This window comes from Micropterus salmoides, unplaced genomic scaffold (assembly GCF_014851395.1).
Source record: "Micropterus salmoides isolate LMB-PRFRI ecotype aquatic unplaced genomic scaffold, ASM1485139v1 Ms_hic_scaffold_11, whole genome shotgun sequence".
NCBI classification, from domain to species: Eukaryota; Metazoa; Chordata; class Actinopteri; order Centrarchiformes; family Centrarchidae; genus Micropterus; species Micropterus salmoides.
Genome location: NW_024040152.1, coordinates 20,889,157 through 20,908,927, shown reverse-complemented (window position 1 = coordinate 20,908,927; position 19,771 = coordinate 20,889,157). Strand labels below are relative to the sequence as shown.

General features: G+C 39.4%; 1 protein-coding gene across 2 annotated transcripts; it reads left to right on the top strand.

Moving 5' to 3' along the window:
• The first annotated feature begins 268 nt into the window (after positions 1 to 268).
• Positions 269 to 9,089, top strand: paqr7b (progestin and adipoQ receptor family member VII, b). Of its 2 annotated transcripts, none has more exons than XM_038711789.1 (2): positions 269 to 289; positions 5,606 to 9,089. In XM_038711789.1, the coding sequence occupies exon 2, from the start codon at positions 5,612 to 5,614 to the stop codon at positions 6,668 to 6,670; it is 1,059 nt and encodes a 352-aa protein (XP_038567717.1). In that variant the 5' UTR covers positions 269 to 289; positions 5,606 to 5,611; the 3' UTR covers positions 6,671 to 9,089. The 2 variants fall into 2 exon arrangements, with proteins under 2 accessions (XP_038567717.1, XP_038567716.1); XM_038711788.1 differs by lacking the exon at positions 269 to 289 and adding an exon at positions 3,005 to 3,158.
• The last annotated feature ends 10,682 nt before the right edge of the window (positions 9,090 to 19,771 follow it).

Here is a 19,771-nt window from a genome sequence, read left to right as displayed (position 1 = left end):
CCGTCTGGTACCAACAACCATGCCACGTTTAAGGTCACTTAAATCCCCTTTCTTCCCCATTCTCATGCTCAGTTTCAGCTTCAGCAAGTTGTCTGAACAATGTCTACATGCCTAAATGCATTGAGTGAGTTGAGTTGCTGCCATGTGATTGGCTATTTGTGTTAACAAGCAATTGAACAGGTGCACCTAATAAAGTGGCCGGTGAGTGTATACTCTTGCTGTACTGTGAATGGGTTTGGAGACCCTTACATGCCCAGACACCACGGTAGCACAAACTCAACTTCTACAGGTAGCTACACTAATCTGTTGCATGTGTTGAGTACACAAAATGATTTGTCTTGGGTGTTTATAAGAGATGGCATTTTTGCAAATACTGCATGAACTCAAGTAATTGATTAAAACAAAGGCCAGGGATCACAAATAGTTTTATATAGGCCTAGATATGAAGGACGCCTGGCATGCCACATGATTTGCAAGGTTTTGTGTAAGTAGTGGTAAGAAGATTTATGGGTTTGTTTAACCATGCTTGCACAGGCTTGCAGTCAGTGTTGCAGTCAGTGTCTAACCGGTCATGCATGTTGGAAATGTCACTCAATGCTAAGTATCATTTGTTCAATGTCGAGTTCAGAGCTGTTGTATTTATCCCAAGGGCGGACACTGGAAATTTTTCCGATGGGCTACTGGACAAGTGGGCCGATAAGCCACGTAGTGTTAAAATAGAAACAAAAAACTGTAGTTAAAAATGGATTGGTATGTACCTTGATCAACCTGCTGTAGCCTCTGTCTAGTTGTAATTATTCTGTTACTACAATGACTGCTGCCTATCTTGCATACTGGTAAATTCGGCACCTGAATAGTAGTACTAGGAGTAGTAGGCCTATACTAATAAACATAACATGCTAACAGGCCTAGGCTATGTAATAATATTAAATACTACCATCGTGTTACATTTTAGTGAGAATATCCTAATCCTGATATGAATTGCTCTTCTAGGCTGTGGATAATCCTGCTGTTGACATAGATTGCCAGGGCCAGGAAGTCAGTGCCCCTTCAAAAGCACTTAGACTGCTTCTTCCCTTTAATGTATTTATTGTACTCAAGGGTGCCTCTGAAGGGACTACTTTACTTGAGGAGAGCTAGATAGGTGTTTCTAGTTTTGAAAATGTAATTTAAGGGCTCATTTTGTGATGCACTGTACTTACATAAAATTCTTAAGAATGCATGAATAAAAATCTTCCAGACCCAGAGCCCCCAACAATGCTTTGTCTGGAGAGTGGGCTGACCATTGAAAGGACAAATTCCTGGGCCATTTTGTTTGCCCCAGTCCATGCCTGGTTCAACCTCCTTAGTTGTGTAGTGGAGTTTTAAGTTTGTATTTGTGATTACTGCCATTTAGTATAATGTATATTTAATTCTTATTTCTCAAAAAAGGATATCAGAATTATTACTTATTTTATGTGCTATGCATTTGAAATTGCACCACAATGGTGGAATTATACTTACACTTTTACTTATACTTTTATAATACTGATAATTTAACTACTCAATGTAAAATGCTAAAAAAATATTTGCACATGGATAGTATAAGTCACACATAGTTGCACTGCTGGACCATCCTTTTTCTTCAGCTGACATGATTAGAGATTCTTACTGTGCTTAATCCAACAACAACAATAGAAACTATTTCTATATGAGAAGTTGTACCTGAAGCATACCCCGTCCTACATATCATAATCCCTTTCACTTGTGTTTAGATAGCCAAGTAGTAATTTATTTATTTGGGCTGAAAGTGACAAAAGCATAATTTGAAGAAATTTAAACATTGTTGGTTGTGTTTGGGGTGAGTCTGCATTGGTATGTGCGCACACACACACACACACACACACACACACACACACACACACACACACAGCTGCACAATTCCATCTTTGTCATGTGTTGGGAGGAAACTGCTAGACCCGTCAGCCCAGCTTGTGCAGTGTTCCTCAACTGACAACACAGGGGACAAAGCCTGGCTCTTTTCCTAGACCCTTTTCTTAAACCTGTGCTGGATTTTTGGAATACTTTTAGTGGCTTTACCAAGGTATTATCAGCATCAATTTTATCTGCTCTGTTCCACAGTATGAATCATGTTGTGAGCCTCTGACACTTTTTGCTTATGTTCTCTGAACTTGGCCTTACTCAAGTAAGAACACAGATTATCTTAGAGTGGGTAAATACTCAGGAGGCCAGAAACATGTTCAGCGTTATCATAGACACCAGAAATCCATCTCTGTTGGGAATATTCGCTATAAAATGGTTTGAATCAGGAAACAATGCAGATCTTTCAGAAACACTAACAAAGGAACTTTGTAACGCTAAACAAGAGAATGGCACAGGCCATATGACTGATTTGAACACACTATTCAAGGAGGGAAATTGCTTGTTTTGAAAACCAAATTAGAACAAGTTGGGTTATCGCTGTAATTTGCATGATATCATGCTTCAATTTCTAGACCAAGCATGAAGTTTGACATAAACCTTACTTGAGTGTAGGATCTTCAAATTTGCCTGGCTCACTGAAGACACTGACCAATTCATTACCTACAGGCCAGTGCCAGGTTATAATTGTCCTTTAAATCCATTGTTAACTGTTTTTCTTTTTGTTTTCCCTAACACATGACACACCATGACATGGCCTACATGCGTGTGAGATATGTGCAAAGTGGGCAGGAATATGGCAACACTGACAAGACGTAGGGACACAGGTAAACCAATTTAATAGACATATTTTCACCTGTGAGACAAACAACGGGTTCGATGACCTCAGCCCTTATCGTGTCTCACGGGACTGCCATGCATTCTCACGGCATTGGAAGAATGTCCATGAAGGGTGGGCGGGCATGATCGGCCAGGCGGCAGCTGTCATTGGCCACAACGATGAATGCGGCCGCAGCAAAGAGCGGCGCCGTGCTCGCTGATTGGCTAGAAGGCCCGCTTGTCAAACCGCCCCTGTATCCTCCCGGCAGCTGCGCTGTGAGAGCCGCCAGGCGCTGCTCCCGTCACGGTCATCCTTTCTCCGTTCACCCCTTCAAACAATGTTCTCTATATTCTGCACGGCTCTAAATCATTCGTCGACTACGAAGCTTAAGACGTTGGATTGATTCTACCATTTCCAGGTATGTCCATTTTATCAGCGCTATTAATGTTCCATGTCGAAAATTCACTATACAATATTTTTTTTCTCTCTGTAAAATATCTCAGTGGCACAGCGTGAAATACGTTCAGACGCGCCTCGAACGTGTATCGCTATTTTGTTAATGCAACACGAAACACCACAGAGCAGAGGGTTGGGATACACATGGAGGACTGAAGCAAGCCTCGAGGCTCAGAGGAAGGGTGAATGCAAATTGATTTCGTACACTGGATCTCAAATTTAAAACAGACATGTAGATCAGGTGCAGATTTGCTCGTGGGAATTCGCGGCAAACAGGCCCATATAGGCCTAGTTTAATACCTGCACAAAAACCTTCCTCGTCATAGTCGAGCATTATTGTTTAACTCATAAATATTTCAAAGGATTGCAACCCCTGCTGGAAGCGGAGGGTGTGGACGTCGGATGGGGTTATGTTACATAATGTCTTCCCATTCATCACTCCACGCCTTTCCTCCTGAACCTCGGCCTGTGTTCATCCCACACAGCCTGATCTCTATGAAGCTATGAAGCTGCTGCCTCTGCTCTCTGCCTTCCCAACATCTCTGTGAAGGAGAGCACATCAAATTGGTGATGGCCTATGTTTTACTGATTTTAACCCAGGTCCCGGTGTATGTAGAGCCGGGACTAACCCAACAAAATAATCATTAGGCCCTACAGTGATTCTAGTTCAACTTACTATCATTTTAATCCAGTAGTGTTGCAACAAACACAAAACACAATCTAAATTTGTTGGAAAGCACTGTAGGAACTGTCAGTCACATTTACCATACCCTTCTTGTGTCAGTCACCTGAAGTCATTTATTTACTGAAGGTCGAGTCCAAGAACTAGTTTAGCTAGATTTGATGGGGAAGAACCAATCATGCAGAGTTATAAATGCCTTTGGCAGCAAAAGTCAGGACTTTTGTCAACTGTCTTTTATAATAATCATTAATATTGTGATACTTTAACATCTCTGGGTGTACTAGGCTGGATTATCACAAAACAGGCACCTGTGAACTTGTAACAGCATTAGCTTCCACTTTCTTTCATATTAAAAACTATTTTCAAATCCTACTTACACCTCATAAACATAGATGCTGCAGGAAGTATTGATTCTGTGTCGAGTTCTACACTTTTGTAATTTCCCATCTGCAATCCCTAATACCGAAGGCCTCATTGGTCAGAATTTATGACTGCAAGGGCCACTAAGGTCAGAGCTCAATTGCACCCGTGGTCCTGTGGTTTGCACCGGTCCTTCAAAGGGATGCACTGTGTTGTAGAGCTGATTGAAGGCTTGGGAACACATTCAGAGAGACCAATCAGGTGGTCAGCCAAACAAACAAAAACAAAGAATCAAAACTGCTGCCACCACGAATAACACTCAAATATCAAACAATTTGCCAAGAATCCATGATTCAGGATTATTTTAATATCGTCAGGGTGATTCACTTATACAAATGAAAACAGTTAAAGCTGCACTAATCAATGTTTTTGTTGTTAAGAATGGATTCAATTACCAGTGTGAATGTGTCAGTGTCCACTTAGGATTATCCCTCAATACTGCAGTTCATCTCTATAGAGCCATTTAGTCTAGTTTAGTCTATGGTTTTGTTTTATTTTCTTTTGGTTTTCTGGCCCATAACTCCACTATCATTAACTCCAATTCCAGACCCAGAAGGCAGCTGTTTTTAATAAAACCAATAAGCAAGAAACCCACTGTACACTACCTGCCAGACGGACCCAGTTAGCTACCAGCTGGTGAGCATAGTGGGACATTTAGCAGCTAAAGAGAGAGATCTTTTACTTGTGGAGACCAAAACTGATCTAAGCGGAGAGTGAATATTGGACTTAGTTCGTCAGGTGGCCAAAAACACGGCTCCTGAAGAATGTTGATATTGCTGCGTGTCTGCTGAATGGGTTAACTGTTTGGTAAGATGTTAGCCATTACATGCAAAAGTCTTGATAATAAGTCAGTGTTGTATTTTCATCTGCTACTGATGGGCATAAGAAAAATAAATATTTCAGCAGTTTTTATTGACCTTAATCTAGGATTACAAGTCATGATGATTTTTATGATCAGTTAAGCTGTTGATACCTTTTGGGTTAATCATTTGGTCTAGAAAAGGTAAGAAAACAGTGAAAATCCCTGTTACAATTTCCCAGAGTCGTAGGTGACATCATTAAATTGCTTGTTTTGTTCAAACAACTGGACCAAAAAAAAGATTCATTGAAGTTCATTGACCAAATGATTAATGCAGTAGTAGTATTGCAGGAACACACACTCACACACACTCACACACACTCTGCAGTCTATACATGCATTTAGTACACAGGCAGATGCACACAAACAGACAACAGTAGCTCAAAACCAGACGGATATTGATTAACTGACTGTTTTCATTCTTTCCGCCCTCCCCTCTGGCCTCCAGTTTGCCATGGCGACCGTGGTGATGGAGCAGATCGGCCGCCTGTTTATCAATGCGCAGCAGCTGCGTCAGATCCCTCAGCTTCTGGAATCGGCCTTCCCCACGCTGCCTTGCACTGTGAAGGTGTCCGATGTTCCCTGGGTGTTCCGCGAGCGCCACATCCTCACCGGCTATAGGCAGCCAGACCAAAGCTGGCGTTACTACTTCCTCACCCTCTTCCAAAGGCACAACGAGACCCTCAATGTGTGGACCCATCTGCTTGCCGCCTTCATTATTTTGGTGAAGTGGCAGGAGATCTCTGTAACGGTGGATTTTTTGCGAGACCCTCACGCGCAGCCCCTCTTCATTGTCCTCCTGGCAGCCTTCACCTACCTCTCCTTCAGTGCTCTCGCTCATCTCCTCTCTGCCAAGTCCGAGCTCTCCTACTACACCTTCTACTTCCTCGACTACGTGGGGGTCGCTCTCTACCAGTATGGCAGTGCCCTGGCGCACTACTACTACGCCATAGAGAAAGAGTGGCACACCCGAGTGCAAGGGCTCTTTTTACCCGCCGCAGCATTCTTGGCCTGGCTTACTTGCTTTGGCTGCTGCTATGGCAAATATGCGAGTCCTGAGCTGCCCAAGTTAACCCACAAGCTCTTCCAAGTAGTGCCCTCAGCCTTGGCTTACTGTTTAGACATAAGCCCTGTGGTTCACCGCATCTACAGCTGCTACCGGGACGGCTGCTCCGACCCAGTTGTGGCATACCATTTCTACCATGTGGTCTTTTTCTTAATCGGCGCGTATTTCTTCTGCTGCCCTCACCCAGAGAGTTTGTTCCCTGGGAGGTGTGACTTCATCGGGCAGGGCCACCAGCTCTTTCACGTGTTTGTGGTGGTGTGCACCCTGATGCAGGTGGAAGCCCTCCGCACAGACTTCACAGAGCGCCGTCCCTTCTATGAGCGTCTTCATGGCGACCTCGCACACGATGCCGTTGCACTCTTCATTTTCACTGCCTGCTGCAGTGCTCTTACCGCTTTTTATGTGCGCAAGCGTGTACGTGCCTCTCTCCACGAGAAGGAGGAGTAAGAATTGAAATGAGTGAAACTAAGTTGGGTCTGATTTATTTTACTCTGTAGTGACCATTAATTAAAAAATAATTACCGTTATCAGTTTGTGACAGTGACTTTTGATTATTTCTTCTTGATGTGATCTGCCAAACTACAGTGTGCTAAAAAAAAAAAAAGAAGAAAAGATGAAGGGTGTGTTTTTGTGACTTACAGTGAGGAAAGGGGAATCTTGTTATTTGTCTGTAGCAATACAGGTATTACATAAACATAGCTACGAGTCCTTGCATCTTCGCTCTGCTCTTTTATTAGTCTGAGAGGTTGTTTTTAATCATTCTTAAAGGAATGTAGTTTTACTTCAACATACAGAAATACACTTTCTGTCAAGGGGAGCAGATGAATTAAGAGCCTAGTTTCTTAAGATGTCTTTTACCCAATCGTATTTAGAATAATCTGACTGTCTTGCTCGAAATGTAGCATTTAAAATATGCAAGCATTTATTTAGACGATTTACAGTCCCATTTGTATATTGCATTCAGAAACCCAATCCATCCTATACAAGTTGGTGATATTGATATACCTTTCTGACCCTATTTGTTTCATTTCACAATTTTTTTTCATTTTGATTCTGCCCCTCTCTTTTACGGATCAAAGCAGGGATTTTGTTTAAATGTTTTTTTCTTTTAAATCAAGGTGCTGACACTGCGCCACACAAATGTTTTAACATTCTGGGAAAGTAGAGAACCCAATTTTTAAAAACAAACACAAATGTTGTACCTCGTATTATTTCTTCAGGTGAAAACATTTTGTTGAATTATGTTGACAATGAGGCTGGCACTCAGTATTGGTTAAAAGATGGAAGGAAAATGACTGATGTCTCTTTGTTGTTGTGACAATGTTAATATTTTTTTTTAATTCAAAGGGCTGGAATATCAGCTTTTGCCTTTTCACATCCCTTGATGTCAATGCTTTTGTGCGTATTTTTATTTCATTGTTGTTGTTTTATCAGATTTCACAAAAGCCGTGTCTGACTGGTGTTCTGCTTCTGGTATGTTTTGTTGTTGTGTGATGAATATATATGTGCCTCTACGCATGTCTTTTGGTATATACTGTGGATATTAAAAGTGTGTGATTGTCTATGAAAGCTTAGCCTTGCACTCCTTTCCTACCCTGTAAATAAGCTGTATTTCTCTAGAAAGTAATTTGCATCCCATTTTGTCTCCACCTAATCGCACTCAGAACTGAATGCGTCTTTTTATCTAGTGGAATACAGCACATTCCTATTCTGCTGCATCCTTTCCGAGTGTGTTTTGTGTTCAGTGTCCTTCTGCCTATCAGACTTTAATGGCTATGAATACATCATTTCACACTGCTGCACTGTTACACTGAAGAGTCCCTTTGTTCTTTGATGACTTTTATAAAGAAAAAAAACTATCACACAGATATGTCTCTCTGATAATGTTGCTTAGATTTTTTTATCTCACACAATTTTAAACGTCAGAAATGATCTATATTCATTATAGCACTCTCTGTTCATGATGGTGTTTAATGTGCCAATGAATCTGTTATTGCTTCAGTGATGGTACTACTGAAAGATGAATTCAGAGACAGAATGTCAGAAGTTGATTTAAATGATGTCTTGACCTGACTGCAAACATGTTACTGGTGAGATTTAGCCCCTAAATATGAATCTTCTAACTGTTGACTTTGGCGTTTCTGACCTGGTCTCATCATGCACTGCCTGAACACTGTATATACTGTAGCTGACAACACTGGCTATGTTTACATGCATGGAGGCACCTGCGGTTAATGTGATTATTCTGGTTTTGTGTTAACTCTTGGAAATGCCATTATTCCAAATAACCTGGGTAAACCTGTACTTCAATTAGGAGTAACCTGTTCAAGACCTCTCTAGTTTGTACGTAGTTATAAATTGGTTTGCAAGATTAAGGCCGTCATGCTCAAGCCTAATTTTGTACATGTAGTCATGTACATTCGACACTGCCTACATTGTAGATGTTCATTTGGCAAACGAAGCCTGTAAGTCTCTTTCTAGCCCTGCATGTAACTCAAGGTTATTGTCCCGACCATTACAAGGACCAAAAATATTACTACTGGGATTATAATTTCTTTCCCGGAGCAACAGGGAGGGAGCAGCTGGGAAGTGACCAGTGTTTTTCACACCATGGATACTCTGTCTCAGATTATCTAAATTGCGTGCCAATTGAACCTGACTAAGACCTTGACTGGAATATGGTCAGCACTCTTTACTGTATAAGTGAGTTTGTGTGTAAACATAGCCTCTGATGCCACCCAAGGTTTCCCTTTATTCCTTTATGAAAGTAGGATGAGGGACCAGGATGTGTTCTGCCTCTAAAAATACGTGTGACTGACTGTACTAATATTCTGTGGTATTTAAGAAAATAAAGTGTTACAGTAACTTCAAGTTGTCCTTCTCATTTTTCACAGGTTAGGGATCATATGGAAACAAAGACGGGCTTTTATAATATATTATATATTTCAATAATTAGCAACTTAAACCAAATAAAAATGTAACCAGTGCTGATTGTTTAAGATTAAATGGCAGTACTGAAACATTTTACACTGCAAACCAGCTATATGAATGTATGCAATACTGAATGTATGTATATTTTTAAGGGTTAATAAATTTAGAAAACCCAAGTGGTCACTATGCAAAAAAAGCTGTATTCATGTTTATTAGATTCAGTTGGTAATTTTCTGGATCAAGGAAAGTTAAAAAAACACCAAAATTGAAGATGAACATTCAGGCTGCTGAAAATAGTACCATGCAATGACTGGTTTACAAAGTAAAATATTTCAATGCTATAGTTTCAATCGTATTTAAAGAACAAGGTGGTTAAGATTCAAATTATTATGGCCTTTCTTTGCTTCCATAAATCAAACCTACTAACAAATGAACTGTGACTGAAAGTTTATGAAGGCTCATTTTAAGCGCATGCCGTTGTAAATCTTACATTTAAAGTTTTATTTTCCGACAACAAAAGGTGCATATAAAAATACAAGTTTGGGTTATTTATAACTGGAGACTGCAGATCTATTTGCCCCTTCTTTACTTTGCAGACAATAAAACTTCTGAATGCAGATATTTCCTAACCCATACTCTCATGAGTAATGTTATGGTCACTGAAATGTAAAACTAAAGTTAATTTTATTCTCAGACCTGACTGATGGCAGAGTAAAGACACTCAACTACAGATTGTGAGGTGGTAAAATGTAAAAAAAATAAAACAAGGCCATTTCTCAGTCATGTCTCCCAACACCACCAGAGGGCAGCCTTGTTGTTTGGTAGGACAGTTTTTGACAGGAAAGGTGGAACTAAAGCACACTGAGAGGATTGTCTCATTTTAGATAAAACTGACTGAAGAGGTATTTTGAGGTAAAAATGTATTCTATCAAGGCAAAAGATCTATCTTATCTGAATGGTTTTCCAAGAGCAACTAATCGTAACAGTGCTGTTGATCACAGGAGCCTTAAATAATGAAGAAGCAGTTAATCACAGATACTGTAGAGACTTTTTTTCCTAATGTTGATATAAAATTATTATACAACATCCTGTAAATCTATAAGTAATATAGCTTTAGATGGCTATTAAGTTCAACTATAGTATATTCAGTAATGAGCATAAATCAGTCATTGAATAACAGTGGATCAACAAATGCTAATATTTAAATTTGATGGCTCACATATCTCAAAGTTTTATCAAAATTGTGATGAAACCATTATGACACAGTTGATAAATATAACATTATGTTGGTCAAAACAGATGGCTTATCTCCTCTGTGCAGCATATACATGTTAAATACAAATAAGCGCACGATCTTCTTCATGGACAAAAAGCTTTAAATGGTATCTATCCAGGAAAAACAAACAAGTTGCATCCTTCTTCTGGACAGACCAGCTCAATAACTTTGGGGAAGTTCATCTCATCTCACAACACAGATGTTTACAAGAATGAATCTTTCCATTAGGGGGCACAAATGATCTGCATATCTTCCCAAATACATATTACTGATGAATCACAGCACTTTAAAATGAACTTGCAGAACAATCAAGACAGTATTTTTTATTTATTCTTATTGATAGTGATGCCCTGCTGCTGTAACTTATCAGAATATTCAATATGTGCAGCCTGGACTAAAACAACAAACTGTATGCCATTTCCTTTGTTGAATTAAACTTGACCAAAAGTTAATTATTGCTGTAAACATATGCTTAATAGACTAAGAATTACATGATTAAATCTCGAGTTATTCATGCAGATGTTTGAGCGAATTGTTGGAGCGTCGTCTTGCTCATGCTACAGCCTTGTGGGTGGCACATATCGTTTATGTATGTGTGGATGGGCTGACTCGGGTGTTTACACTTGTTTTTGTATACACAGTCTCTCTCTCTCCCCCCTACATTAGTCTAAATAATGTGGAAGTTTGTGTGGGTTTACATAGAATCTTGCCTTTTGTTGATATTTGTCATGAGCTTTGCTTTTATGATGATTAAGCTGACTTGTACTCTGTGCATTCACATAAGGTAACTGTCTAACCAAGCTTAACCTTCTGTCTCTCCTACGCACACACACAGCATACCATGAGTGAGTGGAAATGCTGCGCTAATTAGAACATCTCTAAAGTACATTTTCCACTGATGGAGAAGAATCATTGAATTTTAAGGCAGAAATGGGCTCCTTATGTATCTACCTTGAATGTGATTAATTCACAGTATTACACACTCAGAGGGTCTTAAATCAAATGGCAGAGATAGTGATAATTGCCTTACAGCCTGCTTCCTGTCCTCTAGCAATCAATTGCTTCCCCAGACTCCATCAATTTTCATACGCCTGTTTCAGGAGCAACTCACCGTCCCTCTCCTCACAGATTCACTTGTCTCCCTGTCTCGGTCCCTCTCTCTGCGAGTTGCGCTGCAGTGCTATTGCGTCCTTTCCATTCCTTTTTAAACGCTTCATTTGTTTAGTATGATTTGTATCAAGGTTTTGCCGAGGTAATATTGGGTGGCCCCGGTCTCCTATCGTGTTTTGTAATTAAAGGTTTGACTTGCTAGGGGGAACAGCTTTGTTCATAGTTATTAAATCGTCTTCTCTTTCTGCCAGGTGACAGACAGCCAACTTCTTTTTCCATCTCTATTTTTTTTTTTTGATGAACCTCTTCTGTGCTGCCAGGTATTTTGTTCGCACATCCTTTTGTTATTGTGGCATTTTCATATGGTCTCTTGCTTTTGTTATTACGTGGAGAAAAGCTTTGGGAAAATCACTGTTTTATGAGGGATGTAATCACATGAGGAACTGAACAAAACATCAACAGACTGGAAATTAGAAAGGAATCAAAATGGAAAGGTAAAGCCTGTCCTCCACTCCCTGTAGTGTACTCAGAACTAATAATGGTACAGAGTCATTGCATGGTAAAGTAGATAAACAGCAGGACTTAATATTTTTCCCACTAAAATCTCATTTTGTACTTGATACAGTAGATTTAATTCTCATTACAGTATAAACAATGGTCTATTTGAAGTGTGAAAGGCTTTAAAATGTTCTAAGTTCTTTAGGTCTAAAATGTTCAAGTGTTACACTGAACAAAAAACAGATAAGTTTTAGTGCTGTCTATACACCTATAAACCTGAATCACCTAAAGTCCAGCAGGGGTTTTGAAAAATGTGTTTTGTTCTTGTGTAGATTTAAAGGGATAGTTTTGCATAATATGCTTATTTGCTTTTTTCCCCCCAAGAGTTTGACGAGAAGATCAATACCACTCTCATGTGTGTTCTTTAAATATGAAGCTGAAGCCAAGAGACAGTTTATCTTAGCTTTGCATAAAGACCGGGAACAGGGGAAAAAGGCTAACCTGGTTCTTCCTGAGGTAACAAATCCACCTAGTATTGTTTGTTTAATCCACACAAAAACCAAAATATAAATCGTGGATTTATGAGGCCAAGAAGCTCCCCTGTAAACTTGTCATTTGTACACTTCGGTACAGATTAAACAAACGAGATTTAAAGCAAGGTGCTTGTTGGTGTTTTATTATTTTTTTTAACCTTTGAACAGAGCCAGGCAGGCTGCTACCAGGCATGGTGCTATGCTAAGCTAACCATCTCCTAGCTCCAGCTTCAGCTTCACAGACAAATATGAGAGCGGTATCAATCTTCTATTCTTCTTAATCTACACTAGAACAGTAAGAGGTTTTTCATTACGACTTGTTTTTTGCTCTTCTGTGTAATGAAACACATTGTAATTATGCTGAAACAAAGACACACCCTTCTGTAGTTTCTGGATGTCCATACTTGGCTTTAAGTTAAAAACTTACATTGTGCCTACTTTTTTCAACTGACAATACCTATACATGTTATACTTGTCACTCAGCTCTCCTTTTATATTGCCTTCTGCCTTGTGTTGAATGCCATTGTATTCCAGGGTTGCATTTACAACTCAAGTGGGCAATGGTGGAAAGTAACTAAGTACATTTACTCAAGTACTGTTTTGAGGTACTTTTACTTTGAATATATCCATTTTATGTTACTTTGTATTTCTGCTCATCTACATTTAAAAAGGGGAGTATTGCACTTTTCATTCTATAATTTATATTTATTATTATTGATTAAGCTATCCAGCACAAGCTGCAACATTAAAATTATGTACACATTAATGCATCACCAATTATAATACAATATTGTGAAATGGGCAATATAGCCTAATGAGTACTTTCATTACTTCCACACTGTGGTACTGCCACTTTTATGCAAGTAAAAGATCGTGCAAGTGGGTAATGTGCTGCTTACAAAAGGAAACAGTGTTTTATTTATTCTGGCATTTCCACAAATCTGATAAGTGTTTCCTATAAGTCACATACTGTGCATTGTTAGACAGATCTAACAATGCATATCTAGTGGAAATCTGAAAAGAAAAAAAAAGAAAAAAAAGGAATAGAAGCATAAAATATAGATTACGTTAAATGATGACGATAAATTGTGAGGCTCCAGCCAGTGGATTGTTGTTTTGTTGGAATGAACATTATCCTTACACAGTGTGTCACTGACTTTGTAAAAGACCATGAGGCACTGGCTCATTGTATATAGTTGGATGTTAATTCTGTAGCATGAGAGAATCAGCCTCTGTCTTTATAATCTCAAACATTGCGTTGTCCTTGCTGGCATTGATATATATACTGTAGCACTTTACACAATTTACTACAAACCTAATAGATTCAGTCTGTTCTAAAAGGGACACTTCTTACCTCCTCTTCATCTTTGCGGCTGCCTCGATGCTACTTGCTTCACCAATCAGCTCACCTGCTGATCGGGCCTATTCATCATGAGCTGGTTGAGGAGATACTGGAGGCTAGCGGAGGTGAGGAGGAAGCACGTATGCCCTATCTGAAGGTCTCTCTCTCTCGCCAAAGTCCGTAGCCGCTCAAGGATAATGAATTCCCTCCTCCTGCCCCTTAACCTCTCTGTATACAGCAGGGTTTCAGATTCCCAATACATTATACCTTGATAACCAGAAAGGGGGAAACTTTAAAAAGCCTGGACATAGTGTTTTTCTCACAGCAGGCTTGCGCTAGTGCAGCTTAGAGGGCAGATAGACTTGTTTTGTGGGTGTATTGTTGGAATAACCTATTGCTCACTTGGAGTTGAGACATGACAGCCAGTGCGCCGTGCTTCTGCAGCACAATTTCTTGACTGTAACCCAAACCTTTGGATTTCTTAGTCATCTGATTTTGACCGTAGCGTTAACAGTAGAAAAAAAAAAATATATAAAGCTCGCTTGATGTGTCAATGTAACTATTCTCGCACAATGTAATGCACAACTGGAAAAAAAGACTATAGGAATAGTTCGACATTGTAGGAAAAATGCTTATTTGCTGTCTTATCAAGAGTTAGATGACGATCTATGTTGGCTAAAAAGGAATTGATTAGATACTGATAGTAGTACCAAATAATTATAGATACTAATAAGAAGATATTTAAAAACAGAAGATATACAAAATATTCATCCTCTTGAAATATGTTAAAATACCTTCAGATTTAATAAAATGGAAAAGTACAATTAAAAAAGAACTTATGAGAACGTGACTAAAAATAAGGAATATGGAAGCTGTGTCTGAGAAGGTGGATTTTAGAAGATTGGAAATAGCTTGTGTTCTCTCTCTGTGTGTAAGTATGTATGTATTTCTCTTTTCCTGCTTAATTAAAAACATAATTTAAAACATTGATCACAAATTATCTTGTGAATTTTGAGAATTTCTTTGGAAAAAAAAAAAAAGTATTAAAAAAATGATAAGGAGATCAGTACCACTCATGTTCATATGCTAAATATGCCACTAGTAAGCTTATCTTAGCATAAGGACTAGAAACTGAGGAAACCCATAGACTATATAAGACAAGTGGACGTAATCACTGTGATGTCACCCATTGGTTTGTGGACTGCCATTTTGAACCCCTTGAGTTTGGCAGTTGGACCGCCACCACGTTGATTTTTTGCAACGAGCAGCTCCGTGCGTTACCATATTTTAACCGGGATGCTAATTTTTGCTAGCTAAAAACAGGCTTCAAACAAAACGTACATTCCAGAAAAATGAACAGCCAACTCCTAATAAACTTTTACAATGGCGCTGGTTAACTTTACACTGTGCAGTGGATTCGAGTCACTCTAGCCTGATTGACAGATCACATTGGTAGCGACTTGTCAATCACAAGGTAGTCCCGCCCTAAAGCATATGCTGCTTTATCGTCAATTTTCCTCTAAATTGGACCATAATTTACTAAACGAACATCATGCTGTGTTGAAGAAGACTTGAAACTAAAGATTGAGACCATTAACTCATTAGGAAAGTGTTTACTGAGGTAATAAGTCAGTGGGCCTGTACTACGAAGTGGGGTAACTGGTTATCCAGGTAACTTCAGGAGTAACTTCGTGACGTTGGGTGCAACTTCCCGATTAATCCGTTCTACGAAAGGTGGATAGGTGTTACCTGAGGTCTGTTGCCATGGCAATTTACACTGCATCTCTAAACTGCTCAGGGCAGGTTTTGTTCATGGTTAACTTGAGGTTACCCTGCAGGTGGACTACACACCACATCTGTACTCGGTTTAATGATGAGAAGTAGGATATAAATACACACCACTTCATAAATGTTTAGATTTCATCCTGATTTGTTCCACTGTGGTTGCAATGAAGTTCTGAACACAACAGCATTACGTTCAGACAGCGAGCTCTGCAGCCTCAGTGATTTTAGAGAGGGAAATTTTAATTAACAGGATAGTTTCTTAAGCTGATGATACACGGGGCAAATTTTTGAGCAATGTTGCTGGTGGCAAGTCCAACTATGTTTTGAATGGATAGCTTCGGGATAAGTGGATTACGGTAGCAATCTTTACTAATTACCATTGACAGCAACATTGCCCAGCACCATTGCTCTAAAAGTTGCTCCGTTAGCATCAGCTTTAGATGTAGCCCATCTGTAGTATATAATTGAATTCTCCTAAGTGTTTTCACATATTTAGACTGACTATTTTACGTGTCCCAAAAAAAAAAAAAAAAAGTAGCCAGGGTGGGGTTAGGCTAATAACTGAGAAAAAAAAAACCTAGATGAAAGTGTTAAATTTACAAGAAATCGGAAAATCCCTGACGTTTTCTTCTGAAAACACTCAATCCATGGCAATGTCTAAGGTGCATGATAGCGATTGTAAGCTAAACTCAAGTATTTCCTCACTGCTGAATCCGATGCAAAGTGCTAATACACGGCAGATGTGTGTGTGTGTGTAATGTTGCAGCCTTGCAAAGTGAAGTTTCTCTCATAAGTGTGTGACTATAATGGCAGAGAATATTCAAGTTTTTTACTTGCAGATTAGCCTAATCTTGGAAATTAAATTCTCACTCAGATTATTAGGACTACCCCTCTGCTGGCTCCTTTCCCCCCCCTATTACAATAGACCTTATGTGCAGTTGTACCTTTACATCTTATTACACATAAAAGAAGAGCCCATGAAATACATTAGAGATTTGAACTACAATAAGAACACCGGGAAGATAATTAGGCTACAAATTTACTCAATGTGATGCCAACAAACCTCCCTGGCTTTGTCGTCCGCCGCGATATTTAGCCATTAACTTGTCTTTACATTCATAATTTCCTGACACTACCAATGTGCATTCCTCTGGAGAAATACGGAGCATGCGGCGTTGCAAAAAAACTCTGCACGGCCGAACACGCCCCTTTTATGCAAACGCGCACCAACTCCAATTAAGTTAACACGGACTCAATCTTATCCACCGTTGTAGTACCGTTTCACTCCAGTGTAGGCGGTCAGAGTTTGTCAACCCTGAGTTTGCCTGATAACCCCCGAGTTAACTCTGAGTAGGTTGAACTCCCTTCGTAATACAGGCCACAGGTGTGAAGAAGCCTCATTTAAGCATTAGGCTATGTCTAATGGAACCAGACTTTTTCAACAGTGGAGTTGCCCCCTGCTGGCCGTGAGGGGCTTGGGTAAACTGCTAATCGTAACAAAATCTGCCTATCAGCAGCTCTAAACCTCACAAATTAACACAATATATCTTTGTGGTTTTAAGGAGGGACTAGACTGTTTGTGAAAGTTCTTGTGAACTTCCTAGAGCCTCTACTGGTTGCCCGGCAACTGCTTAGAGCTAATAAACAGTCAGGCGCAAATTCTCCTGTAAAGCCACAACTTGTTTTTGCAACTTAAGTCCCTTCTTTAAATCTACAAAGGCATTCCCTTAACTTTTCTTTTATTGATTACTTTATCTCACATTATTTTACTTCACATTCTTTCTCATATGTGGCTCCTTTTGCGCAGTGCTGCATATCTGTTTTAGTGATTTGGTTCAATGTTTGTCAACCATTTCTTCTGTCTTGCAAAGCACAGTGTAACTTTGTTTTGAAAAGTGCTATAAGTTATTGATTGGGCTAAGCGTATTTCCCAAAGTGTAAAACTACTCATTTAAGAAAAATAATTCAAATAATTCACTTATTGGTAAAACATTTTGGTTTCTCCAAATGTTTTAGATTTTTGAAAGAACACAAGTAGGCTATTTGTCTCCGGTTAGTATAAAACAGTTAAGTAAATTGATTTCTTGTATCCTAACAGTGAACTCTAAAGACTATATTGCATATACTGTATACAGTTAGTATGTATGGAATTGGGACTTGGAGGATTTTTATAATCTGTATGACTGATTTAAATATTGAATAAATTATAGTATTGATGGTTATGTGCTTGTCAAAATGTCAAGCCCTCATCCTCTTACGCAGTGTGCCTTTTCCCTTATTCTCATTGTGTCTCAGAAGAGTCTTTATGTTCCCTCCTCCTCCGCTGCCACAGTATGAGTTTTCTCAAAAGACTCCAGATGGCTTGGGATCCCTTTGTTGAGCCCCAGCTCTACACTTCCTCTGCTCATCTCTGTTCCTTGATACACTGTTCAATTACCCATGCACCTGCAGCGCTGGTTTCAATTTTCCAACGGAAGTGTTTGAACAAGCTTTTCATGCTTGTTGCTATAGAAAATGAGAAGCCATTTTGAGTTTCCCTAAAATCACTAGTTTTAATATCTTTACAGTATTCTGTATTGGAAGAGTTTTTTTTATGATGGAGCAGTTAAAATAACTTCCTTCTCCGAGTGAATGATGAAAGTCTTGAGTAAGAGAACAATGTAGATATTCGGAGTTATCCATTTTCATTTTTCGGTTGTAACTGACTGTAATTCTTGGATTAGGCAATTGGATGGGCTCAATTATTGTTGCAACTTTTTCCAGGGATTACATCCACACTGAGGATTAGTAAAGAAATTGTTAAATTGAATTTTGGGGAGGTACAGAGATGATAAAGGGAAATGTGCTACATGCTATATTGGCTCAGTGTTGCTGAAGAGACTTGCTCTTCTTCAAAGAGCAGGAGACCTGAAAGCCACTTGAAACTGGCAAACCTTTCTGATCCATTTTATACAGGCCAAACCAGCTTATTCAGCTACAGTTGAGCATCAGGTGGGATGCTGATTGTGTGAGAAGTTGTGCGCCAATTGTAGAGGAAAGTCTGTCACAGCAACCTAAACAAAGTACTGGTAATTGTGTGTATAGTGGCTGCCATATTGGTATAAACAATGATGATAACATGTACAACTAATCACTTAACTGTTTTTTGAATAAATTAGCAATGAGAAAAAAAATGCCCTAAGTTAATGCAGCCACAGATAATATGAAGATTCCTTCAATAAATTATTGCACTCAAACACACCACACATCCATCCTGCTTGGGGTCATCCTCCTAAATGAAAACAAACGTTCCATCTTTTTCTTGTTTTGGGGAAATAAACACATTGCAGCTGTGATAAAACCTTAAAACATGACATTAAAATAAACTCACTGAGATATCACATCATTACTTGTATCAACAGTCTTAATCAGTATCTGACTGTAAAATGTCATATCCCCGAAACACACACCTTGGAGCTACAGGTGGTGTTGTGCACTGTTCCATATTTGTCTCTTAATTCAATTCTTGTAATAGCTGAACCCCCCCACCCCCCCCAAAAAATCTAAACCTCCAAGTCCCTCTGTACTTGTAACATCCTTTTTCTTATCTGTTGACGAGGTGAGTTGGGAGTATTAACAAAAGGACTGAAGTTATATAAAAGGAGAACCCCCATGCCCATCACTCTGAAACAATACTTATAATGTGATGAGTGTATCTTGACAAAATCTAAATAGAAGTGTCTGAGGGAAAACAAGGAACGGGGGGAGGCAATCGCTGTGGTGTGGAGCTCCCGGCACTGAATCGACACAGGCTGATAGATGGCACTCGGGCTGACAGCACCGGCACAGTAACTAAATCACGAAGAGGAGGGGAAGGGTTGATAAAAACTCTGGGACTGTCACACTGTTTCTGATTAAGGTTCTCTTTCAGCCTCTCCATTGTGAGAGAGAAGTACTTTTAAACTTTGAGAGAGTTTTTAGAGATGCTGGAAGGAGGTGAAGAATTCCCTCCTTATTCCAATTAACCTGGGCACTGCGAGAGTGGGGCAGTTAATGCACCATACAAATTGTGTAAATCCTGTTTTTGTGGCTCA

Excerpts from the sequence above, each read along its gene's own strand:
- paqr7b (XM_038711789.1), top strand. The coding sequence starts at position 5,612 with ATGGCGACCGTGGTGATGGAGCAGATCGGCCGCCTGTTTATCAATGCG.